The sequence below is a fragment of the Agelaius tricolor genome, unplaced genomic scaffold (genome assembly GCF_023055355.1).
Source record: "Agelaius tricolor isolate 1412-34295 unplaced genomic scaffold, bAgeTri1.0.p SCAF_13, whole genome shotgun sequence".
Lineage (NCBI taxonomy): Eukaryota > Metazoa > Chordata > Aves > Passeriformes > Icteridae > Agelaius > Agelaius tricolor.
Window position 1 is genome coordinate 10,779,337 of NW_027269273.1, and position 27,972 is coordinate 10,807,308.

General features: G+C 41.5%; 1 protein-coding gene across 2 annotated transcripts; it reads left to right on the plus strand.

Moving 5' to 3' along the window:
* The first annotated feature begins 7 nt into the window (after positions 1-7).
* On the plus strand, positions 8-27,972 carry GPRIN2 (G protein regulated inducer of neurite outgrowth 2). 2 transcript variants are annotated; one of them, XM_071438717.1, is made up of 3 exons: positions 8-271; positions 1,073-1,211; positions 25,320-27,972. In XM_071438717.1, exons 2-3 carry the CDS (start codon positions 1,171-1,173, stop codon positions 27,124-27,126), a joined length of 1,848 nt encoding a protein of 615 aa, XP_071294818.1. In that variant the 5' UTR covers positions 8-271; positions 1,073-1,170; the 3' UTR covers positions 27,127-27,972. The 2 variants fall into 2 exon arrangements, with proteins under 2 accessions (XP_071294818.1, XP_071294819.1); XM_071438718.1 differs by lacking the exons at positions 8-271; positions 1,073-1,211 and adding an exon at positions 10,846-11,188.

Genomic DNA, 27,972 nt, shown 5'->3' on the forward strand with positions numbered 1-27,972 from the left:
AGCTCACTTTTGTGGCTGTGTGAGGAGTGCTGAAGCTGCTGTGAACACCTGATTGCTTTCAGAGCCCTGCTGCCCAGTGAAGTGATCCGTGCCAGGTGCTCTGGCTCCCACACAAGCCGTGCTGCCTGCGTGGAGCTGTGGGAGCTTGGACATCTGGGAAGCCATAGCCAGGAACCATCTGCTGATTCAGCTCCTGTTCCAGTGAGCCCGGGATGGGACACCATGACCTGGAGGGGCAGATCCTGCCCTCCCCGAGTTCCTGTGGAAGGAGGTAATGGCAAAGCTGTTGAGCAGGGAGCTTTCAGTTTGATTTTCTGCTCTACTGTGAAGTTCCCCATTCCAGTCTTTCTGTGCTGAGTTCTTGCCACAGCTAGAAATCAGAATAAATACAGGACATGAAACACAACTATTCCCTCCTTTATCTCTGAGTGCAGCCTCCTTCTTAGCCTAAATCCCTGAACACATAAGAGTTTCATGTTTTGTGGACCTAGATATTGTACTATAAATATTCAGTGTTTCTGATGCATATTTTGTAACATACACATTTTTCAGTCTCCCTATCCAGGGACATCTTAGAGTCGAACCTTGAGCTTTAAAAGACCACTTAAAAATACTGTCACAAAACAATTTTTTGAAGTGTGTTACCTTAAAACAGGGATGTCACAATGCTCATTTGACACCTATCTAAGTAACAGCAAATAATTTATCATATATTCATGTAATTCCCACTGCACTGGATGAAATTCAACATATGTATTTTTTAAGTTGGATATCTTTGAAAAAATCAAATATTTACTTGACATATAAACCTTTTTATCCAGTTCTGATTTACAATTAATTTGATTGTATGTAATTACTTAAAGTTGTGTATAGGAACATCCCTTGATTAAAGATAGAGAAGTATTTAAAGAAGATACAGCTGTAGGATCACAAGCATCAATAGGTCTTTAGAAAGGAAAGTATAGCATCATTTTACACTGAAGTCTAACTCCTACTATTATTTATTAATAATCTTAAAGCTTCAACAGATCCCATTCAATAAAAGGATTTTTTTTTTAATCCCATTTTGTAGTTGTAAAATGATCTTCAGGTCCATCCATTTCAAGTGAAATATGTTCAAGTTATTTTGCCTTCACACCCACTCCCTTGTGTTTGGGAATTTTGACTTTCATGTTGGTGGTACCTTCATCTGTAATGGCATCTAGAAAGAGGTAAGCTTTTTTTTTCCCCAATTAAATGTGAACTAATGTTATTGAGACTGGTGAATTATTCAGGAACAATAGATTGAGATCTGCAGGGAGCATTGATGGGCACCCTGACTACAAGAAATAGATTACATTGAAAAGTCTAATTGCAAATGGCAGAAATAATGAGTACTTAGAATTTCTATAGTGCCTTTCATTTCCAGGCAACCATTGCCTGATTTCTATACCAGCATTAATTACTAGTAATTAACCATCACAAACCTTTTTGAAATAATACTTATTGTTATCCTAATTTTATAGATTGTTTAATAACTGGAATTCCTCCAGATCCAGACTTGTGTAACTGAGATAAGAATTTCTCCCACAATCTGCTGTTGGCCTTGGTCTGACACCTAGTTCTTGGCTTTAGCAGGCTATGGATAATTGATAGTTTCAGAAAGGAATATGTGAAAGATCTACTCTCTTAGAAAACACCCCTTGGATCCATTCTGGGAGTCATTTGTTAGTTTCCTTTCTAAAGAAAATATGGGAATGGGAGAGGAAGTGCAGCCAGAAGGGAACCAGTCTTCCACAATTGTTTTCTCTCAGCTTGGCTGCTGATGGTCATCACTGTCAAGCAGACTGCAATCCAGAACAGCTCTCCCAGTAAAGTTACAGGTGGAAAATGGGGATAGAGACAGGGCAACATGGACAGCAAGAAAAAAGTCTTCAGAAGATGCCATGTTTGGTACTTCTAGATGAGCATGAGGAGAAAGACAGCAAAAGAAGAAAGGAGAGAGGGGGAAAGAGCATTAACCTAGGCATGGGGTTTGGATTCCTAATCTGGCATTTCATCTTGGCCCAGTAAATCTGACCCTGCAGCTAACCTTGCATTCTTCAAGGAGAGGCAGACAGAATGTTCTCACTGGAGCTGCAAAAATCTTCCACTGTTCCATCAGTTTCCTCATGGCCCAGAGCTGCTTAACAGAGCCTTGGCCACATAAAAACTGTTACAGCTTGCCCAGAGCTGTGCATAACAGATTTTTTCCATGCTTTGATAATCATGTTTTGCCAGGTATTTGAAATCCTTGACAGACACAAATATTTTAGTGCCTTCTTACAAAACTTTTTAGCACTGTTACAGAATACCTGCTGATATGAAAGCAACTGTAGGTAAAGTATGCATGCCAGCACTTCTACAGGATTTAGAGTGTTTCTCTTTTTTTACCTTTTCCTTTTAGTAATCTTTAACTGTTGGTGTTGCCTAATAACAAAATTTACACAGACTATAGCACCACCTCCTGTCCAAAGCTGGGCTTCGGTGCAAATAGTAGAGCAAAGTAAAAAGTTCTTTAAAGGTGACCTTTTTTGAATGTATGAAGCAAAATGGAAAAATATGAACTTTTATTCCTTTCTAATAACTTTTCTTTCCTGTGTTTTATAGTAGGAATTTCAAGTTTGCTTTTACTAGAATGTGTTCTTATGGTTGCAAGGGTTTTTTGTAATGTAAATTGCATTAAGAGTTAGCCGGCTGTTGATGTTTTAAGAACATAAGAACACAAAATGTTCCTTTCAAAATTACTTTATTAATAAACTCCAAGCTCAGAGATAATATGTACAAGTAGAGACTTTTGCAGAGAAAACTACTTGTGTAGTTTTGGCTTGCATGGTTTTAAAGATTTTTGGGGGCAATATCTGACTTTTTGTTCCAGTTTTGTACACTTCCCAGCCTTGATAAGAGTAATCTAAACTCAATAACTTTGGCAGGACCTTGCAAGATTGTATGTGTACACATGAAAAATGACCTGTTCACACAGCTGTAGTGAACAACAGAAGTTGCCCTAAGGCAAGACTGGTGTTTATTTTAGACAGTTTTTCCTAAGCCTCACCCTCTCTGAGTGAGGGATAATGAATTTAAGCCAGACATAATGTGAATTAGACAAATGGGGAGGGATTGCTGAGCAGGCAGGTGAATCTGTAGACACTAATCCATCTTAAGGTTTGCAGGGAAGCACAAAATCATGTATGTGGCATAGCAAATACACCATGTGTAATACAGCCCCAAGGTACAACCTTAGGGGATGCAAGCTTTTAACTGAGAGCAAAAGGTGATGTTTCCTTTTGGAAGCATTTACTGAATCAGATACTGAAAGCTGTAGATCTGTTTCCTCTAACTTAAAGATGTTTCTGCAGTGCACCTAAAACTGCTCTCTGTATAGCAGCCACAGATTTATAGGTGTCATCCCATACATTTTTGTGTTTAAAAAGAATTAAAGGTTGCTCAGAATCCTGGGAAAGACTGTAGGGAGATCTTGAGGGTCAAAGATGTAAGAATAAAAAATGGAAATGCTGATTGCAGGAAAAAAAGAGTAAATCTTTCATATAATGCAGCGGTTCTTTGACGGGGGTGAGCGATGCCTTTGTCTTTGCGCAGTGGCCAGGAGGGGGCCAGCGGGCGCCGTCCTGGGGCTGTCCCTGCTGGATTTCCTTGGCAAGGGGCCCCACAGGACAGAGCTGGAACTGACCGAGCTCCCTGGGACCAGCTCCTGGCTCTGCCTGAGCAAACGCTTCAGTGTGATCAGGAACCCACTGGGGCACCACCCCACGAGCAGAGGCACTACTGGAGAGAGGCACTCTACCCATTCTTACGCTGCTTTTGCGCCAAGGAATGAGGAATGCCTGGTCCATTTACAGAGTATTGATCTAGTACTGGTAGTGTCCAGCATGCATCAGAAATGCATGATGGTGTCTCCTAAATACACCCAATACCATGGGGTTTGGCTCCAAATACTTTAGATTTCAGTTGATATCAATCAGGTTTGGTCTGTGTAGGAATCCTCGATACCAAGGGTTAGCAATTAAATCAGGTGTAGGGCGCTTAGCAAGTGTCATGAGGGCAACATTGCAGCAGCTGTGTGAACTATTCCAGTGGCAACAAAAAAACCCAAAAAGCCCCCACAAAAAAAGAACAAAAAAACCCCTAGGCAAAGCAACAACAACAACAACAAAAAAACCCAACCCCCCCCAAAAAAACAAAACAAAAAACCCCCCACAAAGAAAACCCCCCCAAAAACAAAACAAAAAACCCCCAAACAAACATAAAAACCTCACAACCCAAAAAACTCAGAAAGGGTTGATCTGACTCCAATCCTTTCAAAATCTATATTAGTGCCTAGCCAAAAAGGTATAAAATAAGCTGATGTGGGCATGTTTTGTGTGGTAATCACTAGAGTTGTGACTGCTGCAGGAGGAATTCTGCACACTGTTCCTGTGGTTAGCTCTTCACTTAAAATAGATGTAAGAATGTTCTAGGAAATACAAGAAATATGAGAAGAATGAAAATAAATCTTTCAAGCTAGGAAGAATAAGTGTCACTGACACAGATATTGTTGCCTTGCTTTACTCAGGAAAAAAAAAAAAGTAAATGCCAGAAAGTAGTAATTTTTCTCTGTAGGAGCTAAACAAACAATTGCTGTGCCTTTCCCAGCTCAAATGGTACATGCTGTGGCTGGAAATGCTAACCTGAAGGACACCTGCACATCACAGGTGAGCTTATTAAATGACTTCATTGGTATGCATGGAGAAGTACACAGGTTTTGAGAAATTTAACTGATACCTTTTTTCCCATTGCCAACATAATTTTTCCTCAAAGAGAATGAACAAGATCTCTGACAACCTGTTTATTGGGTTGAAGGATGGGAGAGAGTTAAAGGAGATTTTCTTCAGATTCCTGAGACCTATGAGTCAGTATGTCCATGAGCAAAGGTTACATAAACCAATAGATTAGAACAAGAATTAGTTGCATAAACACTATTACTGCATTTCAATCTGTCACACAGTCAAGCCTGCAGATTATTGCAGGCAGAGCTAGCCTGGGGCTTACACTCCATGTTGCTGGAGTGCCTCTGACACTGGATACATTTGAAATAGCATTGTTCTCTTACAGTGGGGCTGCTCTGAAATGTTGGGCTTAGTGCAGAAAGCCTTATTTAATATATAGTGGGGTTGCTCTCAGCTCCTGTCTAATTTGAGATGTGACTCTGGTGTATTGGTTGTACAATAATTCTGTTTCATTTAACCAAGGATCATTGTGCCTCTTAGGTGACTGGTTCACTATAGGCAGCCCCAGGGACTAGATCCAGACCCTCTTCAAATTTCCCCCCAACTTTCCTAAGTCTCTCTTCCTTCCATGATATTCTCTCCTCAGAATATCCTGGAGGAAGTCAGGGAGACCAGGATAAGCAGCTCCTGCTGCATGGGGAAGAAATGAGGATGGATATGTTACCCAGGCCTGTTGTCCAGGGAAAGGGAGTCTGGATTAGGAATTTTGAGTGGACTGGAGCTGATTCACAGGCCATGATAAATTAGGATGTCTGTGGTCTGAGTTGTTTGGGAATATTGCAGGTCACATGGGAAAACAAAGCCTTTCTTGGAGCTGCAGAGCTGCATTTTTTCAAAGTGCGTGAGGCAAATTATGCTCCCAGGCTGCAGAACTTTCCTCTTGTGTAGTGTTTTCCTTTGCACTTTCCCCAGCTTCTTGCTGATCCCATTTCATCATTTTACATATGGGAATTGAGGCATCAGAGTTCAAGTCTTTATTTGATGCTTAACTCCCATTGAGTAAAGCAAACTCTCTCTACAGCAGGCTTTGTTCATAGCCCTCAGCCCTGGGCACCAGTTAACATCTAGAACAGACTCTCATACTGTGTTGTTCAAAGACCAAGTAATTTTATTTTTAATGACACCATTTGCAGAAGTAAACCAAGGACACTTTAGTATCTACATGAATGTAGTTTTGAAAAAAAAAAAAGTCAGATTCAAACTTGCAACAGTGTCCTGGTGGGCAAGACACATAAGGAGAGTATTGGTGGTGACTTCTCAAAGTGTGGTGGTTCTGCAGTGGGATTTTTTTCTGGAAGCAGACCCTGGGAGCTCTGCCTGCTTATGTGGTCCTGGCTTTCCTCCTTTTCAGTTGAGACTACAGAACAGATGGAAGACTAGCAATCAAATGCAGGGTGAAGAGATGTGATTAAATTATCAAAAGGCCAAAGCCCTTATTGCATGAAAGGCAGCTTAAAGCTACCCCAAAACTGGATTGAAGGGTTGGTTTTTTGGTGCAATTATTTATTGCTTTCTGCTAATGGATATTAAAGAAGTATAGGGAAGACATTCCAGTGGTTGTGCATGGGAGGAAATGACAGCTGGGAGAAGTAGAGCAGCAGAGTGTCCATGTGATAGTCCCCTGATTTAAGAGGAGATGTAAGGTTTTGTGCAATATCATCTTTGGCTTATTGCAAAATATGCTTTAAAAAGGGAGCTTGTTTTCATTCTCCATAAGCTAGTGTTCTATTTATTTGATAACCAAACTAAAAGTTGTGCTTTGTAGAGATTTGCTAAGTCTTTGAACTACATTGTTTGTTATCAGTGGGCTGCCTCACTAACTGCCAAGGTAAAATAAAGGCAAAAGAACTGGTCTGCTTTGTTGAGAAAGCTGCTCTTATATCCAAGATGAAAAAGAAAGGAGATGACAGAGCTCAAAACCACCAGTTTTCACAGGTCTAAAAATTCTGACAGCTTTCAAAAAGATTAATTCTGCAAAGAAGAGAAGTTCATCTATGTTGCTCCTTGGAAAAAGTCATGTCAGTAGTGTTACAGCATTATTCCCAATGAAGATAAATGTAGGTGACCTGGCAGTTTTCATGGAGACTTTGAGATAAACCCACACAAATCAAATAAAATTGCAGAATAGAGGCTTATTCAGAGATCATGCCTGCTATAATTGAGATATCTAACCAACAGTTGTCTTCTCCCAGGCACAAGAAGCAAAACTTGTCATGATGCTTGCTGGATAGAAACACTCTATAGAGTGTTTATATTTATGCCCAAAACTCTATATGAGTGTTTACAGACAAATTAGGTTGACAGACCTGTTAGAAATGTGGCACATAGCCTCATGGAAGGATGTTTGTGGTGATGAATTGGGATGTGTTGGAAGGTTTGAAGTTAATGTGATATCACTTACCTGACAGAATTGCCTTCTTTATAGAACTCTGTTAGAAATAACCCTGCTGTTTATGTCAAATGGAAGGTGATGGTCACTTTCATGTTTTTAAATAATCTCTGTGCATTTCAGTTGTCTTGAGCGTGTGTGTGAACACTTGCTGTGCTAGCTCCTACACCTGACTGACTGGAATTATTTTGGGTGTCTCAGTATAAGTGAAAACTAAAAACTTGCGCTGCATACAGAATTCCAATTTCAATAAGGGAAAAATAGTATGTGGAATGGAGAGCTTCTGACTGGTTATAGGCATAGAAAAAGTTAAATTTGCCCATGGTGCATTAGTTATTATCTTGAAGGCTCTCCCAGACTGTGCTAAGGGGCTGTTATTCTTCAGAAACCCTCAAAAATACTTTACAATGGAGAAATCCAAAACCTGATCCAAATTGGCTGTGGCAGATGACATTCAGGCAAATGAGCAGTGTTACCCACAAGACAGCATATTGTTCCTGGAGGGCTGCCTTATTGTGGAAGACTAGAATATATCCCAGAAATGCATTAAGATAAAATCTGCCTGGTGGAAGGTGCAGTTTCACTGGCTTAAGTGGCTTTGAATCAAGAGACAACAAATATCAAGCCTTGCAGGGTTTCCATGCAGAGCCTCCAGACAGAGATGTAAACAAATTTCAGGCAGTGTTTGTGGGCATTCCAGCCTGCCCCACAAAGAGCAGCAGAGCTGGGCAGGTTCAGGGCTGATGGAGGAGTTCAGAAGGCACAGTGTGGGTGGGTTCAGGTCACCCACCTGGCAGGACAAAGTTGCTCTAAATGACAGCAGACCAGGCAGTGCAGGAAAATACTGTGGGGTTATAAATGGGAAGGGGTGAGAGAAGGGCTTCAGTACCTGGTTTCAGGAGGCACCAAGCAATCAGGATGGTTTTCCTACCCCATTTCCTCTTCTGAAGAGGAGCAGATGGCCAAAGTGGATTTTAGGTTAGATAAAGGGTTTTTGGGTTTGGACTGGACTTCTCTTAAATGTAGAAGCCCTGGTTGCCTGGATGGAGACTGACAAAAGCTGGCCTGCAGGTCCAAAGCTCTGCCTGGGTGGTGCCCTTCAGCAGGCAGGCAGAGCTGGCTGCCTCTCCTCACACCAGGTGACTCAAAGTCAGGGGGCTGGTGGCTTGCTTTCATATGACCCTCAAGCACCCAAATCAGTAAAGAGTAATTTTGAAAGCTTTCTTCCATGGCTGGACATAGGACTTTAATTTCATGAAATTATACACATTCTCACATGTCTGGGAGTTCTCAGGAAAACATGAATGCTAGTCAGGCTGAGCCATAGTGACAAAACTGTTCTGAAATCATTCTCTTGAAAAATAATGCTGTCCTTCTCCTCAGAAGAAATTCATCAGCATTGTCTGGATTTGGCCTAATGGATCTGTAGGCTACTGATTTCTCAGCTTCCTTTAACTATCAGCTTTCTTAAAGAAAGATACAAGAATGAATTCTCCAGATCTGAATTTGAGGCAGTTATACACCTTTTCTCATCAAATGTAGAATGAGAAAGCTGTATGCCAATTGCATTGTGGATGCTCAGATTTGTGATCTGTTGATGTAAAAGTTGGTCACCAGTATCTTCCAGTAAGCACATTGTGATGCTTTCAATGAAAATAGTCTACCTTGCTGGACAGAGAAAATCTGGGACAAGAAAGCCCTGCAAGTCCATTCTGTAAAGGGTTTAGGGGAAAAGCTAAGTGCAGTATTGTCCTCTCATTTTATCTTTTCTATGTTCTTGGGATGTCATTTGGGCAACCTGGCACTCATTTGGAAGATGCCTTGGAGTGGAAGGGTCGTACTGAGTTGTTCCATGGCTGGCCACTGGCACTGGAACAATGTTGGAGTAGCTGCAGGTGCCAGGGGTGTGTCTCACCATGGCAGCCAAAGGTCTTTTGCTGGAAGAAAAGAGGAAGATGTAGAGCTGCCCTCTCCCTGCAGCACCACTGCAGGCCCATACCATGGGATGGGAAGAGTCACTGGGCGTGATCCTGGGCCAGCAGGAATGCTGGAAGGATGTGCTGGAAGGAACAGGTTCAAGGGACTTCAGTTTCCAGCGTGGCAGGAAGGATGTCAAGGTCAGCACAAAGAGCTGACTGCAAGTGCCTACTCTGCTTCACTGCTGTGACACATGGCAGGTAAAATAATGCAGCCAGAAAGCTGCTGCTGACCCGTGCATGGCTCCTAACCCCCCAGATGCTTCCTGACCTGCAGCCTGAGGGTGGGATTGCTCAGTGACTCTGTGGGGATGTGCATCTTAGGAACAAAGCCTGGGAGCACACAGGAAATTACTGGGTTTGAGCCCATTCTGGAGACTCAGGGAGCAACTGTACATTCCTAAAAGCATTGGGGAGGGGTGTTGATCCCCCTCTCTCAGCTGAGCTAGGCCTGATAGGAGGATATTGGTGAAGGCTTAGGAGCAAACTGAGAACTGCTGGAAGTGGTTTACAAGAATTATTAACTGCTTCCTGAACAGAAAGAAAGAGGACTTGAAAGGCTTCTTTTCTGATGTTTTGGCATCCTTCTCCTTGTTCCATTAGAGATCCAATCACCCTCCCTTGTGTCAAGTTCTAAATGAAGGGAATAGGCCAGAAAAGAATAAAAGCCGCTCACAATGTGGAAATTTGGAGTGATCCTTGGGAAAGGACTGAGTTTAGTCTCATAAAGGTGAGCAAAAGAGGAAATTCTATACAAAAATGGGCCACTGTGGATGGGGACGAGACTCCTCTGGTCACATCTGTCCTTGATGTTCCCTGGTGCACCACAGGTCACATCTGGCAGCTTGGAGGAGCTGTGTGCCTGTCTCCTCAAGGCAGGATATTCCTGTTGGGTGAGGAAGGGGTGGGGGATGCTCAATGGCAGCACCCCCAGCACCCTGCCCGTGCCTGGCTGAGCCCCTGTGTCAGGCTGAGGGTGAGGACACAGCGCTGCAGGGAGGGCAGGCTGGCATCCCCCGAGGGCTGCAGCACCACAGGGGTGGGGATGGCCACACTCTGTGGGCACCTGTGAGCCCAGAAATAGCTGTGCCAGCTGTGGGAGAGGGGGTGGCACAAGTGGGAGCCTTGTGGGAGGGCAGCCTCAGCTGTGAGCTCCTCGATGTGTGTGTTGGCATGAGCTCCTTGGAAGTCACTTTGGTTCAACTAAGATGTGTGTAAGTAAGTGGAAACAGGTTCTGGAAAATGGCATGCAATAGAAAATGGTTTCTAAATTGTGTCCTGTTTGGCACAATCTAGATAATTATCTGTAGGATACTGCTTTTTCCATTTCTCCCTGCTCAGCCCAAACAATCTCACTCTTTGCAGTCCATGGGAACATCCTTGTTCCCAGTCTGTGCCCACAGGATGGATGCATTCTGGGCTTGGGGTTTGATTTGTTTTCCTCCTGATTGTTCCACGTTACCAGAAGCAATGGGTGTTTCCTACTGGTGATTTCACCTTTATATCAGGGTTGATATTGAACACGTACCAGGATGCCTTGGCCCAGGAGTCAGCTCCTTTGTATACCTTTTATAATTTTCCTTTAACCCTTACAATTTTATTCCTCCCCCTCTGCTCCTCCTCTTCCTGCCCCTGTGTGCCTCCCCTCCTTGTGCTTCCCCAGCAGCATTGCCAGCTCTGCACAGGCCCAGTTTCTCTAATCAGATGAAGCTGCAGGATTATCTCTCTCCCTCCCTCCTGGGCTCCATTTTATTTCCTCTCCAGCCAAGGGGGGAGCCACGTCGAGGCAGAGGGAACCCCATCTCCCAATCTCCTGCCTTTGATGCTCTCTGACAATCCCACCTCCTTCCCCTTCTCATATGCTCACCTTAGTGTCAACAGCATCAGGCGGATCAAGGAGAGGAAATCTGAACTCCTTGGGCTTTTGTTCTCCTCAGATTTCTGAGCATCTGTTTTTAAATGCCCTCCAAGTAACTTGTGCAGGGGAGCTGGATGTGCAATCTCTGAGTGGGGGGAAGGTAAGGACCACGGCAGTTCTCTGTCTGCTGTAAGGACACCGAGCCCTCTCTGCTTTGCCAGCAGAGGAACAAAGCAAGGGAAAGGAAGGGAGAGGAGCTGCACAGAGACAGAGCCAGGCTTCTGTAAGTGCTGTCTTGGCAGCAGGGGCTTGATAGCTGCACTGAAAATCCCAGGAAATGGTAGCTTTCTCTTTTTCTGAAATGATGGGAACTATGACCCTGAGCTTTAATTGAATTTAATGTAGTTCTGTAGAAGGTGGGGTTTTTTTGTGCTGATGTCTTTCACTTTCATGTGTATGTGTTTGTCTTATAGTAATTATTTCCAGAGTATACATGTCACTGTTTCTTTGGGGGAGAAAAACCCTATAAGCTTGTTCATCTTATTCCTCTGCACATCTGTGAGTTTATGAAGATGCTTTTTGATTATCTCTTGTGTGCATGTTAGTGTTTGGATACTAAAAATAAGAAAAAAGTGTCAATTTTATTGCTTTAAATTTCTGCCTTTTAGTACTAATGTGCCAGAGAATCATTTACCTTACTGCTTTCCACCATGTGTACCATGTGTTTTTTAAATTCCTAGGAATATCCAACACTAAAAAAATCTGAGGAATATTTCAGTGCTTTCTGCATATCAGCTTTGTTTTGCACTTTACCTTCCTTGATAAATGGTCAATTGCTATTTTAAATGGCAAATAAAATTTTTCTCTTAAACCAAAATATGTTTTTCCCAAAGTCACAAATTTGATTTGGTTTGGCTTTTTATTGTCACTAGATTAATATTTTGTATCAGAATTCTTAGAAGACTGTTTTCTGTATTTGTTGTGATTAAAAGCAAGAGTCTGTGCTGATGCACTCCTGGATTTTAGGGGAAGAGGGAAAAGGGAGGGGGCAGCAAGCAGTTATTTCCATTTAGAGAACTCTAAGCATGAAAGGTGATGGGAAAGGAAAGAGAAAATAAATGCATTTTTCAAGATGTGGATCTCAGACATAAATGAGATGGATCTTATATAGGTCATAATCTACCTCTCTTCCATTGACTCATGTTTCTAAGTAATAATTTCATACAAAATACAAAACTATCAGTGGTTTTCTTGCCCCAAGAGATTGATGAAATCTTGCAGATGGTTGTTTGCATGTTTTAGTGCAATGAATGTTTGGAGTACATTGACTGTAGTAAGATCTGAGTTTAGAGACCTCTGCATGGAGTCTCTGTGTAAAACAATTAGGTTTGGAGAAGTTTTCATTTAGGAGGGTGGATTAGATGAGGGCTTTGTGTTTTCATGCCATGTTTTGATTACTCCATAAACATTTCTCCTCTTATCAGGCTTTGTTGATTTTTATTGTCCAGACATTTTAACTGTACTCCAGGGAAAGCTGGAATTGCAATTTAGTTTATCTGACAGTTATTTTGGGCTGCTTAAACAAGAGCAGTAAATTGTATATGGCCCTGCAGTGTCAGAGTTAGTTTATAATACAAAATATGATACATTTCCATCAGATAACCATGTCAAGTCCACATTTTTCCTTCCATAGTAAACTACGCATATTCAAACTGCACTTGGAAAATAAAAATGTATGAGGGAGGGTAAAACAGAGGAAAATTGTTATTGAGCATCACTGGACTTCAGAAGTTTGATTTTCTCTTTCTTTCTGTTAGGGCAATGACAAAGGGTAAATTGGAGGTAGCTTTAAACCACTGCAGATGAGCAGAGGTATTTGCTTGTGCCAGTGAGATACTGTTACACCTGACTGCAGGCAGGTTATTTCTGAGCAGAACAGCAACCAAATCCTGTTTCTTCTCCAGTGGACTCTTCTTGAGGTTAGAGAGACTAAATTGCTCATTCCTTTGCCCTGGAGTTCATGTTTTTAGATGAGGATGCAGTGTACTTCACTCTGGTCCCTTGGTTTTGAATATTGCAAGCTGTTACACATTTTGCAGGAGAATGCAGCCTAGGAATGATGCTTTCCAAGGCTAGGGACTTGAAAGATACCTGTTAATGGTATTTGTTCTGCAAGTATTTTTCCCAATGAATCAGAAAAAAATATTTTTCTTACCAATATTTTTGTTGCAGCAAGTATCTTTGGCAGGTGTGTGTGATATTTCATTGCTTCTAGTCTAAACCCTTTTGGACCAAGAGCAACAGTCCAGCAGGAATCAGGCTGCAAGTGGTGTTGCACTTTACTTTCCTTGAGAGCCTTGAACTCTTTTTTTTTCCTTAAATCAATTTCCATGGCCATGAGCCTCACCATAGGGACTGCAGGCACTGGCCTTTTAGTTAATTCTTGCAGCTTCCTTGTACAGAAATAAGAGATTTTTAACTGGTGTAAACAGTAAAGCTGTATGCATACACAGTATCTCTCTGGGATATTAAGATTCTGGAAGATGTAAATGAAACAAACTTCTAAATAACCTTTTTTATTTTTCTTTTTTTTTTTCTGGTGGGGTTGGGGGTGTTTCAGTTCTGAGAGAGATCTTTTCTGTAAAAGCAAAATGAGGGGGAGAATGAAAATAAATGTTGGAGTACAGTGGTCAGGAATATCTGCATGAGGGATACAATGAGAAGGCAGTGAACTGAAAGATACTGCTGAGCTTTTCTCTGGTTAAGGTAATTTGATGCAATATTTCCTATGGATGCCTTATAACAATTGAATTAATCTATAGCTGTGCAGGTTGTAGTCCATCTGTATGTTAAGAACTCTCCTTTAGGAGTATTTGCTAAGATTGCTTAGGAGATTGTTGGGAAGAAGATGGCCTCTTCCATTTAGAAATTCTGTTAAAATTCTGAGAAATTATCTTTAGTAACAGGAACCACAAAAAAATATCACTTTGTGGCTGCTTAGGTAGATGTATTCAGAGCATGGGAATTGGGTCAGGCCAACTAAATGAAGTTGACATCAGCCAGGTCTTTCCTAGTTTGGTGTGTGGGCATTAAGCATGTGAGTTATAGCCAAGCATCATTCTGCACCAAAAAAAGCTTCATAAGAAAGATCACCTTTCAACTGGCCTGTCCCTGTGTGGGGAAGCTCTTGCAAAATGATGGCTTGACTTGTGCACAGTGTGGATTTCATACAAAAAAGTATGAAAGTGGTACAGAAGGAGCAGGAGTCTTTCTCCATCTGCAGAATATTTGCTAATTAAGCTTTAACAAGGGCACACCTGAGTGTGCAAATGAAGGTTAATGGGATTGAGCAGTTGTAAGACCTTCATTTGACTTGCAGAGCTTTACTTCAGTCAACAGTGCAGAAGACTGACTGACACCAGTTCCTCTGAGCTGAAGTGAAAGATCCATCTCCTTTCTAGCTCAAGCTAAGCAAACCTGCCATGGAAATTGGAGAGATGATGAATGCACAAAGCCACCCTAACTCTCATAAACTGATTTTGGTTTTTTTAAGAATCTGCTGGGAAAGTTCGGTGTTAATGACTGAGCAGGGTAGATCAGTGCTTCTTGAAACATCAAGGAAAAACACACATCTTGTTATAGCAGTTTTATTTGGTTCTCAATGGCCTCTGAACTGTGAAAGGGGTGGAGTGATTTTGTTGATTTAGTAACAGCAGATGTGCGAATGGATTGGAAAGAAACTTTTGGAGTCACTGCCTCTTTTCTATAGATCACCTTTGTGCTTCCTTTCCAAAGTCATTCCTGTCTCAGTAAAAGGTGCTCAGGTTTCAGTAAAATGTACAGGTTCTTTTAATCAATTAAAAGTGGTTTAGTATTGCAAAATGGCTGCACATTTCAGCTTCTTAGGTTGAGAAGGTACATGACATTCATTGGCACTGATGGATAAAAGCACCTATTTATGAAAAGAATTTTAAAAAGTCATTTTTGAAGGGACCTTGTGAATTCATCTATTCCAATCTCCTGCTCAAAGCAGAAACAGCTGTGAGGTCAGACCAGATTTCTTAGGGTTCTGTCTGTGTGAGTCTTGAATATGGTCAAACCAATGTTTGAAAAGCAAAGTATTCCTGTAGCAAAGCCTTTATTCTTTATAATCAGTATCTTGTTGCTAGCAGTTAGCAGCAGGTGCCTGAGGAGTTATTCTCTAATTGTCTGTGTCACACAGGTGGGATCTTCATAGACCTGAATGATGACAGGAACTGAATTGTCTCGTGGTTCTTGAGTTGTTTCAAATTTATACCTCAAAACTTTGTGATTCTGACATTATTACATGTTAATAAGGAAGTGGAGACTTCTGCAGCTTGGTTTATGATTGAGATTAACCAAGAGGAGGGGGAATTTTTTTGTTTACACAGAGTAGTGTGTAAACATCAGTTCTAGAGGAACTCCTTCACATACTTGGATTTGACAAAGTATTTGTAAACTTTATTCTGCTGCTTTGGGCTGTTACTTTACTCTGTCTTGGGTTTATTTCTCCTTACAGTCTCTGGTATCAAGCCTTGGGAGGCAGGGGCTCTCTTCTAACCAAGCTCTAATGTTTTTCTTCTCTCAGTCTTGAGAGAGTAGGGAAGTGTTCCCTTGCATCCCTTTCAGATGTTCTCTGAAAACTATAATAATAGTTCCCTACATAGGTCTGATTTGACCACAGATGAATTGGGATGGTATCTTTTTTGGGAGACAGAAATTGCACTTTGACATAATGTTTTTTTAAAACAAAACACCAAGTTTGAAATGAAAACAACTTCTTCCCATATTCCTTCTTTAAATAGTTTCAAAGCTACCTCATACTACAATGGCACCTTTTAATGCTATGAAACATGATTAGCTAGTCCCCTTTTCAGTTCTTTTCAATACTTAGCCCCTTGGATAGAGGTTGCCAGCTCTTTTCCAGCTTAAGGATGTATAAAAGACAGCTTGCAGTGTGAACTGAAGGCATAAATTAGTCACAGAATCTCTTTTTCATGAGAAATTCACCCTAGTAAATAAAAGCCTACAAGTGCATGTAGCACTGCAAGACAACATGGTCTGCAGTTGTGACAACTCTGTTTAGGAAGTTTAATGAAGCTGCTTATAATAATTAATCATTGCTACTTAACATACCATGCATATACAATATACATGTTGTCAGCATGCATATTGTATAGAGAGCTTATACATACAACACCTAATTTGTGTTGTATGAGAAAATTGTGCTGAGTTTGAGTATTTGAAATCTTTGAGATTACTTGTGCTGGATGGAAAGTTGCAGGGGATGCTTTAAACTTATGCTGAAGCACAGATAGTGTCTGACCTTTACTGGTAAGGTGAGTTTTCTGCAAGTGCAACAAGAATTTCCTGTAGAGATGCACTATTTATTTCTTCCAATCCAAATATTACCAAAGAAGGGCCAGAATACATTATCTTCAGCATCTTATATTTAATATCTCTTATTCTAGGATTTGAGAGTGCTCTGCAATCATGAATTAAGCCTTTAAATACCTACATCAGGGGCTTCTGCATCTAATCTGTGAGTCACAGATGAGTAAACTGAGTCACAAAGGGAATGACTTGCTCAAGGTCATACACTATGTCAGTGAGCACAGACAGAATTAGAAAGCAATTGTTTCCTCTTTCTAATTACTGAGCAATTTGTTTTTAAGTTCTGGAAGTCAGTTTTCTGTCAGTCCACAATGTCAAAGTCAGTCTTTTCTCTGCCATCACTGAGAGCAGCTTCTAGAGGTAGATGGATTGTGGTTTTGAATTATTTTTTTCTCCAAGGTTTTCCATGCAGTTCATAAATGCTCTTATTTAAATAAAGAATTTTAGGGGATTTTGTGGCCCTTGTATGGTGTTCAGTCACAGGGGGAAGCAGGGGAACAAGCAATAAAGGTAAATTTCTAGGTTTTGCTAAGTAAGTTGCCAGGTTTTTCTAGGTAGGAAAGAAATTCAGCTATCACATGCTGAAGAATAATGAGTCATCTTTAATTATTTTGGTGAAGCATCCTTCAATCTATTGTCTTTATCCTAATGGAGCTGTTTGGAGACCTTTGTTTATATCACCATTATTGCTGTTTGATGCTGCTGTAGGAATTGCCATCCTTCAATTAAGGATGATATGTGAACATGAAAAGCTGCTGTGCTTGTGGCTATGTTTGTATATTCAGTATTCTTAAGGCAGATTTGAGCTTCCTTTGTCTGCCACTGCAGCTGGTTGTAAAGCTTTTATCTCTGTTGGCACAACACTGAGGCAAGGGAGTGAGCTTTATGGGGAGGCTGGGCGTGTTAGGCTCAGCTCTGTGCTTTTCTGCCTCCTTGCAGCCAGCACAGAGCACACACACACAGACTGTGCACCCTCTGACACAGCTGGGACACAGCTTTAGCTGTCACAGGTGTGTTCACCTGGCAGGGAGGGGTGTCCCACTGCCCTCACCCAGAAGTGCAGTGCCATTAAAACTGGGATGTCCACAGGGCAGGGGGGATAAACTGAGTTTGTGCCTTCCCTCTAACTGTCACTGTTAAGCTTTCAAGCAAACAGCAAAAATTATTACTTGAATATTTTTCACTAAAACATGTGAATTTGCAAGCAGATATTCAAATCACTTAGCCAGTTTGGGTGGAGTTTGTTGGATGTGCAAACTGCTGGCCTCTTGTGTAGGTTGTACTGGCATCCAGCTGGACTCTGAGATTGGAAGGAGGCTGTAAGCATGCTTCTGGCTTTCTGTATGATTTTTAAGTTCATGCTGCTGCCCAGGCAGCTGTGATTCACACATTGGCAGGCTTGGGCCTCTGACAGGCAGAGGCTTACTGAGCAAAGCTATGGCCATGTGTTTCTGCAGAGTTCCAGGTCAGTGGGGTTGCTTTGAAGCTGGTCTGCTTAGGGCTGAAGAGAGGGTACAAAAGTGGAGCTCTGAAGAGCATGAGTTGTTCAACACCAGACCAATTCTGTCTCCTCCAAGCTGGAACATGTGAAGGAATAGGATTTGACCCCCTGCTGTAAAGAGGAAAAGGCTCACTAGTGTCTGTCTCTGAAATAAATCCAAATGTGGATAGGCCACTGCATATTTTCTACATTAAAGATGAATTCCTAAAGAAACTATCAAATATTTTTGTCACAGGACTTCTGCAATACCAGTGGATATCAGTAGCCATGAATTCTTAGCAGCATAATCCTGGCATCTGAATTAACAGTTTCATTTTGCTTAATTCTGTTCTGCTTAAGCCAGAAAGACAATTATATTAATATACCACTTCTTTAGGCATGCACTATTCACTGGAAGCATGATTCTAGGTCAGTGTTGCCTGCTGTCATTATATTTGATTTTTTTAAGCCCCAGCTGGTGAAAACAGCTGATTAAATGACCGTGTCATCATATTTAATTTGTAATTAAAGTTTTAAGTCTTCTAACTGAAGAGATGAGCTTTAAAGAAGCTGTCAAACAGTAAAAGTGAGCATCAAAACATGACTGTACAATATCTCTGTTGGGTATACTGTAGGCTAGTTTGTATGCTGAGGCAGATCTCCGCATGGAGATATAATGGGAGTAATGTTTTGCTCATAAACTTCTGCTAAAAAAAGATGAAGTCCAAGAAATTTTTGAAGTTGTTTCTGGGATAGATGATTAAATTAAAAAGGTGGCAAGGAAGATGCCACATGTTGCAGTAGTAAATCATGTAGTGGTGTCAGGACAGTGTCCCAACACATGCCTCCCTTGTGACAGAGTGCTTCTCTCTCTGATTTTCCAGTAATATATTTACAGCCCTGTGAATTGTCCTTCCTGGGAATTCAGCTGAAGGTGTCACTGAAATTGTCTCCTTTGGTTCATCCCTATCAGGCTCCTTTCTCCTGGCACTTTCATTTTAGCCTTTTTCATCTTTAGAATTCAGGCTGTGCTGGGTCTGTGGGCTGTCCCTGCTCCTTAAAAGAGAATGCTGACCCTCCTGCATGGCTCTTCCAAGCTGTTGGGATAACTGTGGGCACTGTGGCCTTGTTGTTCCATACTGAGCTGAATGCATGGGCAAATGTTGGAATCCATTCATTTTCTGATGTGGTAACTCGTTTGTTATCTCCTGCTGAGGCTGCTGGGAAGAACCAGGGCATCCATGGCACCCTCAGCCTTTGGGGAAGAGATCTCTGCTGTGCCTCAGGAAGGAGAGAGCTGAGGTTCATTGACACTCAGGGTAAAGGGGCTGTTCACTCTGAGTCTTGTCACAGTCACTGCAGAGATACCTGCCCAGTGTGCTCAGCACAGGGCGGGCAAAAGACAGAAGTGTTTCAGGAAAGCCTGGCAGCCAAAGCAGTAATTAGCAGAAACTAATGAGGTTATGACCAGTGGCCTTGGGAGGGCATCAGGCACAAGGTCTCTGCTTTGGCACTGAGGGTCACAGCTCTCCTGCTCTCCTGTTTTCCAGCCTGCCAAGTGCACTCCCCCTCCTCCCTGTGAATTATGGCCCCAGTGCCATGGCCCCAGTGTCCCCAGTGCCTCTTGCAGTGCAGAACTGGGAAACAACCCCATTCCTTTGGATACAGTGTGCCCATGTCTGCTGTGTTTGTCTGTTGGTATCTCTGGATACCAAGCCAGCCTGTCCTGTGGATCTGGCTGATATTAGAAATACTTAGGATGATAGAAAATATTTACAAAAGGGCATTAGCAGATTAAACTGAACAAGGCATAGTTTGTTTATAATGCTATTCCAAAATGGAAAGCCTACAGAAAGATGATGGATTAGAGGTTAAGTGATTGGGGTCTCAACCTGAGTCTTTATTAATCTAGCTGACAGAATTTAGAGAAATTATTTTTTTTTGCATTGACAGAATTTGGAGAAATTTTTTAATGTTCCCTGACGAGTGATATCTTTTCCCCTACTGTAACTCCTCTGTTTATTTTTTTCACTTACACCTCACCAAAATAAAATAACAATTAAAAACAGCAACAGCAAAACAGCAAAACTCCTAATCCCAGACACTTGAATCTCTAAGCTTTTTACCATGGTTAATCCTGTTTTGCCAATGCCTCTCGAGTGGTTTGATTCCCCCCCAATGTAAATGTTAGTGATTACTGTTAATGAACTATTTCCTTCAGTAGTAGTAGTTAGGGAGAGGCCATCAGATCTCATAATGCTATCATGCCAATCTTTGTCTAAAGCAAAACAGATCTTTCTTATCTTGTGCAAGTAGTTTTCCATGTAAGCAAGCAAGGACAATTTTTAGACATAAGCACACTCTATTTTTTTTTTATTTTGATGGTATAAGTTTCTTTAAAATTAGTACAGCTCTAAAAGAAATTAATATCATATTAGATGATGTTCCTTTTTATGTTATTTTACCACATGAAGCATGTATCTTAGAAGTTTAGTCATGGATTGCAGTAAGGAGGCCACATTGTAAAATACCAGGCCTGAAGAGAACCCAGTGTGAATATACTGAATTGCTTCTGGTACCTGAGGGAGCTTGGCTGTTGGGGCAGAAATGCAGCTTTTCCTCAATGTGCTGTCTTGCACCCCAGGCAGGGGTCAGCAGTGTTTATGGCTAAGTGACTGCTGCCCCTTAGGGTGTAATTAAAGTTACATCATTTTAGCCATAAACTGCTCTTCATTTCAAATTTATAAATTTTTAATTTATAATTTATTTATGGTGTTTGTAATAAGATTAAATAAAGGTAAGAACCTGTATCTAGCAGCTTTCTATTCAAGCATATTCCTTAAGTTAATTAAAATGACACTATTCTTCTTGTATAAAATATAATTGTGTTTGTCTTGGAGTTTGGTGTTGCAGAAATTCTGTGCTTGCTTTGTGCAGTTGATTATTGCACAGCAGGGCCAGAATGATGCAAATGAAGGAGCAAATTCAGGACAAAGACTTTGCAACCCCCTAACACTTCTCAGAAAGTGTCTCTGAAAGGGCTAGTGCTGCCATGGAGGGTCCTGGTCAGCATCCAAAAATAAATCATCATCCAAAAATGTGGTATGGATCAGATTGTTTAGCTTTTCCAAATTCCACATTTGCATATTTGTGCTCTCACCCCTGAAACTAGCTTTGATTTTATGACTTATTTTGCAGTCAGATGTTGATTTTAAAATCATAAAATTAAGGAAATTTTTTTTTCTTGTATGGTCAGCCAAGTGAAGATGGGTGAAACAGCTGCAGTCATTACTACAAATCTTCTTGACTTGTGGGTTGACCATCAGAGTTATATAAAGAAAAAATAACTGTGGAAGATTTAGAGAAGTGTCTGGCATTGCATGCATATTTCTAGTAAATAGTATTACATTTCTCTGACTCTTCCCAAATTCTGCAGCTAACTTGTGTTGTTCAACATGTCAGGTGATTTGCACTGCCTCACTGACTGTTAACTTCCTATAGTAACAAAGTACTAAATGAGGGTTCTTAAAAAAGAGGGAAAAGGACTTTTTCATGGGCAGATAGGATGAGGGGGAACAGTTTCAGACTAAAAGATGAGAGTGTTGTCAAAATTTCAATTAAATATGTGTGTGGAGTACAAAAATACTGAAGGATTTTAGAATCATAATTAATTTGCAGTGAATGTCTTTCAATTGATAACATACATTGTATTTAATATTTTGAGACTAAATTTACTGGTGCATTAAATAGGTCAAAACTTTAATCATAAGTCATAGCAAAATACACATTTGTTGCTTTAAAGTAGTTCAGTGGAATTAGTGAAAGCAGCCTAGATCCCCTCATAAGCTATCTGAAGCTAAGCCAAAAATAGTGGATGTTAATTCCATTTCTATCCTAATCCTTTCTCTGCTTGTCTAACAATTTTCTATATATTCATAGCAGAGTATCTGCCTCAAAAATTCATACTTTTTTATTTGTGTATTCAGGTGTGAATTTCCTTTGGTGTGAATTTCAGGTATGAATTTCCTTTCAAATCAAAATCTTTCAGACAGACTCAGAACTTAAAGTAGATATTTTTGAGTGAATTCCTTTCCTATAAGTTATATTTTTACATTTTAAAAATGAGACTTAAACCAAGCAGTCTGCTCTGCCCAGCATGCACAGAGAAAGTTGGGTGCCTGTGTACCCACAAAATCAGTGTGCTTCTATCCATGTTTCATGTGAGTAATCCTTTCCTAGTTAGCTGATTCACAAAATACAAAGGAGTTGCATGGCTGTGTCATTGAAGAGGTTCCATGTTTTGGGGTTGGATTTTTAAAAAGTTTGGCACCTCATTCTCTGTACGTGACCCACCCCTTGCTGGCAGAGGTGTGGGAAGGCCCATCCAGAAGGACCCTTCTGCTTCCCAGCCTTTCCCAGAAGCCATGGGCTGGACCCTGGGCTCAGAGGGAGGTCTGGCACTGTGGGATGTGTGTGTGCAGTGTTGGGCCTCTTCTCAGGGGATTTTTGTGCACCCTGAGCAATCAGTGCCAGCAGTGCACATGTGAAATGCAGAGTTTGGGAAGGCACAAGGCCATAGGAGAATTATTACAATTATGCTGGTGTGGAGCACTGGTCTGTCTGAGCAACAATGTTCAGATGCTGTTGGGAGTAGCTGGTTAGAATATTCTGCATGTGTAATTTATGTCACATTGGCCCATGTTCAGTCATGATTTCACCTGCAGTGGGGCAAAATTAAATTTATTCTGAGTTTTCTTTGAAGGTTTCCTTGCCAGCATCACCCTGGGTGTTGCTTTCAGTGATGTCACTATGTTTGGTCTGTTTCATCCATCTGAATGTGTTGGGTATGAGGTGACAAATCAGTTTCAAATACATCACTTCTTTCAGTTACAGAGGCTTCTGCAGCAATGTCCATTGCTACATAAAGAAAGCAAATAGAGCCCTGGTTTCTGTGTACATGTAGGTATTTGAATGCTGTAAACTTTGTAAGAGAGCCCTTCAAGCTTCCTACAGCCTTGTATCATTTGTAACAGGATATGTTCGAAGGTTCCTTTCATCTGAGTCTCAATATTTGTGTCTGAGGATTGCCATTAGTAAGTGTTGTTTCATCCAGGTGTGTGTGAGAGCCTTTGCAGGTGTTATCTTTTAAAGAGATTAAATGTAAGGTTTTCACCTTGTAGGCAGCTATTGCTCTGGTGTTTAATCCTCTTGACTCCTTTGAACCCTGTGCAGACTATACTCATGTGCAGAAGTGACTGCAGGAGAGGTAACAAATATGAAGAATGGGAATTCACCTTTTTTCTGCCTACAGTCCAAATTGGAGCAACCCTGTGCTAGAGGATATTGCTGCTGGTCACAAGTCCCTGATACACAACCCACAATGAGAATTTTTGTCAGAATGTGATTGCAAATATTACTATTTTTTAATGTTGTCATGCTCAATTTAATTTCATGATGGAAAACAGCCAACACAAGTGGATTGCAGGTGATGGGAAAATTGCAGCCTGTTAGCCTGCTGACATTTACAATGGAAATGGAATTAATTACAAGCACTGATAGCTGCCTGGATCAGCTGTAGAGCTCTTGGTTGGCAGAGGGAGCAAAAGGCATGTTCTTGTCTGTTACACTGGTACGTGACTTAAAGCCTGTGAATATCACTTTAAAAGGATCACATATGAGAGTGCTGAATGTGAGCCCTTGCAGCCACGGTGTCCTTGATGGTAGGAGTGAACTTCCTTGTGACATTTTCAGCGTGCTTTTGTTCACCATGTGTATGCACCTTTCCTGTTCCACACATTCATTTTATTTTAGTGATATAGTGCACAGGAAATTGTGCAGGTTTCTGTCAGAGACCTGCTAAGGAGGCAGAGTGCACATGGAGTATATCTGAGGGGAAGTTGTCTAAAATGAGAAAATCTGGCTTTCACTCTCTACATCTGCACAACAAAAGATCTGGTAGTACTTGGCCTGGAAGCAATGCACAAATGCTCTGGATCTTTCTGTTCAACATAGTGAGTTCTTATGGAAAAGACATATATGTATTTGTGTGGGTATATATAGATATATATGAACATATTAAGGTACCTTTAGTTGTACAAATGTTGCAACACCTCTGTGACACCAAGGCAGTATATGTAGCCAATCAGTGGAAGATCTGATTCAATCAGCAAAAATGGATCTCTAAATCTGGTGAGATTCAAAATCTTCAATCACAACTCCCCTCAGATATAAAACTCCTAACATAAATGTTAATAATGTCTAGGGTGTTGCACCAACTGGTAGAAACAAGGGTTTTCTAAAAATAGAAATGACTGAGTGCACTATAAAAAAGGACAAGAACTGCAAGGCTTTGGTTAAAGATTTTCTTGTTTTGTTTTTACCCTGCCTCTGGTGTCATGAGTGCACACCTTCCACAGCCAGCATGGACTTGTGGATTTGCAAAGGTGAGCAGCCTGAGAGCCCTGAGCATGCACCCTTAACAGAGGCAGTGCTGGGGTGCAGACCCTCCTTACAGAGGGAGGGGAATTTCACCTCCAGCCTTTCACTGGGTCCCTCTTTGCAGCCAGCTCCTCTGGTGCCAGAGATGAGCACAAGCTGGAGTGCTGCCCAGCATAATTTGTTCTGGGAACACTGGCAGTGACCCCACACTGGCTTGGTAGAAGTCATTACCTTGGGTTTCATGTCATCTCTGTCACAGGGGGTCAAAACAACTTTGTCCATACCTGCTCTACACTTGTGTGGGCTCAGGGAAAATGGTGGACTGAAACAGTGATCTTGTAACATGAAATATCAGGAAGCTTGTTAGGAAAGATATGGGGAAAAGGGAGAATTTGTTCAGTTGTTGCAGCTTCAAGGTTTAAAAGCTCCATCAGTGACTGGATCACTTCTGAAATGACAATGTCAAGAGACTAAAAGCTAAGCTTTTTTTGTTGTTGTTTTGATGATACAGTTAATATCATTGGCTTAATGACCACTGTGGTGAAAAGATATCTAGTTGGAAAATACTTCTGTCTTTGCTTAAGTTACATGACATCTCTGGATGTCCCAAAAATGGCTCCAGTGAATTTGGGGAGATGATACTTGGTAATGTTGAGATAGTTATTGTTAAAAGATAGAAACCAAGGAGGATTTTTTCCTTTTGTGTTTTATGAATTGGAAAAAAACTCACCAGAATTTTAAAAAAATCCTGTATCTAATTTAGAGGAAAACTCTTTGGAGAAAGCAAAAATGGAAACTGGTCTAAGTACACTTAGACTAGAGTACTGTGTTTTTTAGAAAGTACTTGTGAACTGTGGAAGGCAAGAAGCCCAAGCAGAAGGTCAGTAGAGATTATAGTTTCCAGTACATTTATTTCCTACTTAAATTGTGTCTTTTTCTTTTCCACCATTTCTTGCAGGTCTCTGTTTTTTGCCATGTCATCTGACAGCCACCAGCTCCACACCCATTGCTACCAGGACTCACTAAGTTCTACTTGTCACAGTCTCTTAAATGTCAACAGTCACCCCCTGTCCAAGAGCTCCTCAAATCTGGCCTGTATTGGGCACTCAAGGAGTTTAGAGGAAAGGCAAAACAAGCAGGAGCTGAAGAAAAGCCATAGCAGCACCATCTGCCATATCCTGGAAAACAGGAGTGATGCAAGGAGTGTGCAGAGTCCTGAATGGTCCTCCTCACAGCCTGGGATGGTGGGACTTGGATCAGAGGTCCCAGCCATAAATGACCAGTCAGCCAATGACCATTCAGAGGGAAGAACTAAGAATACAAACCATGTTCTTGTCACTGAACAATCCTCAGCATCCTGGGGAGTGGGGGACACTAAGATGTGTGTGAAGAGCAGCACTGCTGAGAATGTTTCTTCAGCCTGCTTTGTTCACCAGCAAGGGATGTGTGAAATGGAAGAATCAGGACCTGCCCTTCAGAGAAGCCACTCAGACCTAACCTGCAGCTGCAAACAGCAGGCTCATGTCACTCACATAGAAACCAGTGCTACTCACACCAGCCTCAGCTCTTCTGGCTGCAGGCATGGTCCACCAGAGGCTAGGATGTCTTTTCAAACTCAGAGATATGGATCAGAAACAAATCCAAATACATATCACTATCAAAACCTTGTGACTCATCTTCCAGTCCTACCTAGGGACCAACAAGTACCCACAAATACCTTTGACAGTGGCAGTATTCCACGTAACACCACTGTTTACACAGATCCTGGCACGTTTCACACTGCTGTTCTAGGACCCCACGTGCCTGGAAATGGTTTCCCAAACAGGACAACGTTCAGTCAAGCCCCTGGGATTATTCATGGTGGTCTGACTTATGGAAGTATTGCAAACTCTGCCTACTCCCCCATGGTGATGACAGTTCACAACAACTCAGCAGGGCCCTGCAGCCTCAGGCAGGACGCCTTGAAGGCAGACACCACCATCCCGGCCTATTGCCACTCCTTGCCCATCCCATCCATCCAGCTCATCCCACGCTTGGTGTGCTCTGCCAGTGAGACAGGAAAAGAGCAGGCAGCACCTGGCTACTTTCATTCCTTTTCTGCTTCTGACATTCTGACATATCCTAAGCTGGTGTCTTCAGTAAGTGAATCGGGCCTGGATGCCAAGAAAATCCTGAAGTGCTGTAACATTCCTGAAGAACAACTGCAACCTGCTCCACAGGAGAGAGCTCCTCCAGAAGCCAAGGCTGCCCAGGTTGCTCTGAGCAGCCAGCAATGTGCAGACATGGCAGTGACAACTAAGGATATGTGGACTATGACCTCTATGAATGACATAACCAAAGGCCTGAAACCGGCTCTGGAGCGCAGAGATGCTGAGGTACAGACTCTTCCAACCATGGAATGCAAATCAGTGGCAACAAGCCCAGCAGCTGCAGCAGAAGGTCACTCACACGTGTTCCCAGAGGTGAACCTGGAGCAAGGCTTGGAGGCCCCCAAATCTCCAGTTCGTGAAGTGAGATGGGATGATGAAGGAATGACGTGGGAAGTGTATGGGGCATCTGTGGATCCAGAAGTCCTCGGGGTAGCCATTCAAAAACATCTTGAGTTTCAAATAGAACAGTTCCAGACAGTGCCTGCTGAGGCAGCTGAGAAACATAATGAGGAGCCACCCCCTGAAAAAACGGGGAAAAAAAGGCCTTTCAGAACAATGATGCATTCCCTGAGATATCCGAGCTGTTGTGCTTGCTCCAGTACTGCAGTGGAGTGAGCACAGCTGCAGGGTGTAGGAAAGCTGTGCTGCTTTTAAATTGTACATAAATGCTGACTCTTAAGTGTGAACACAGTATGTGTGGACAGCCCACATCAGGATGAGTGGGCAAAGTTCAGTGATCATCAAATACACATTAAAGCAAGGAGAAGTCCATTGCTGGACCATATCAAAGAAAACATAAGATTACACTTAAATAATGCCATCCAAATGCTACTGACTGTATTTAATGTAGCACTGATTCCTTCTACATTAGTTTTAAACTGCATTGTAAGGAATGGAACTTCTTTTTTAATGATACATATTTTTGAAATAATGATGACTTTTTTTCTGTATTTTAATAATTTAGGGTTAGAGAAAATGCTTTAATCAAAGTTCTTAGCTTTAAATCACATTCCTTTACATTTTTTTTAAAGGCAGCTTTTTTGCTGTTAATTTAATAATCCTGACTACAAACCTACTTTAACTGTAGACAAAATAACAAACTTGTGTAATGTTCTATGACAAAGAATTGTAACTTTTTTCTATGTAACTGTGAAGTAATTTCAGTGTTGCTAGTCTGAACTCTTCCCTTAGCAAGCTCATGTACAGTTGGAGGACGCTCCATCAACTTTCCAATTAGTTTGCAGTTATGATGAATTATACTGTAAATATCCAGAACTCATGTTTACCAAGTGGCTGACACAAATGTACAGTATTACCAAAGATGACTGATGTAATGTGAATTACTGAATGCTTGCTTTAGAGACCTGAAACAGAAGCTGTTCAGATTAGTCTGTGGCACCACCATACCCTACAACTCACGAGCGGTTTTGGTTTGCCTATATTAAAAGTAATTTCCAGTGA

Bases quoted from the DNA above. Each gene is read 5' to 3' on its own strand.
- GPRIN2 (XM_071438717.1), top strand. From the start codon at position 1,171: ATGTTGGTGGTACCTTCATCTGTAATGGCATCTAGAAAGAG. The intron at 1,212-25,319 runs GTAAGCTTTTTT...CATTTCTTGCAG, and splicing joins GTAATGGCATCTAGAAAGAG to GTCTCTGTTTTTTGCCATGT.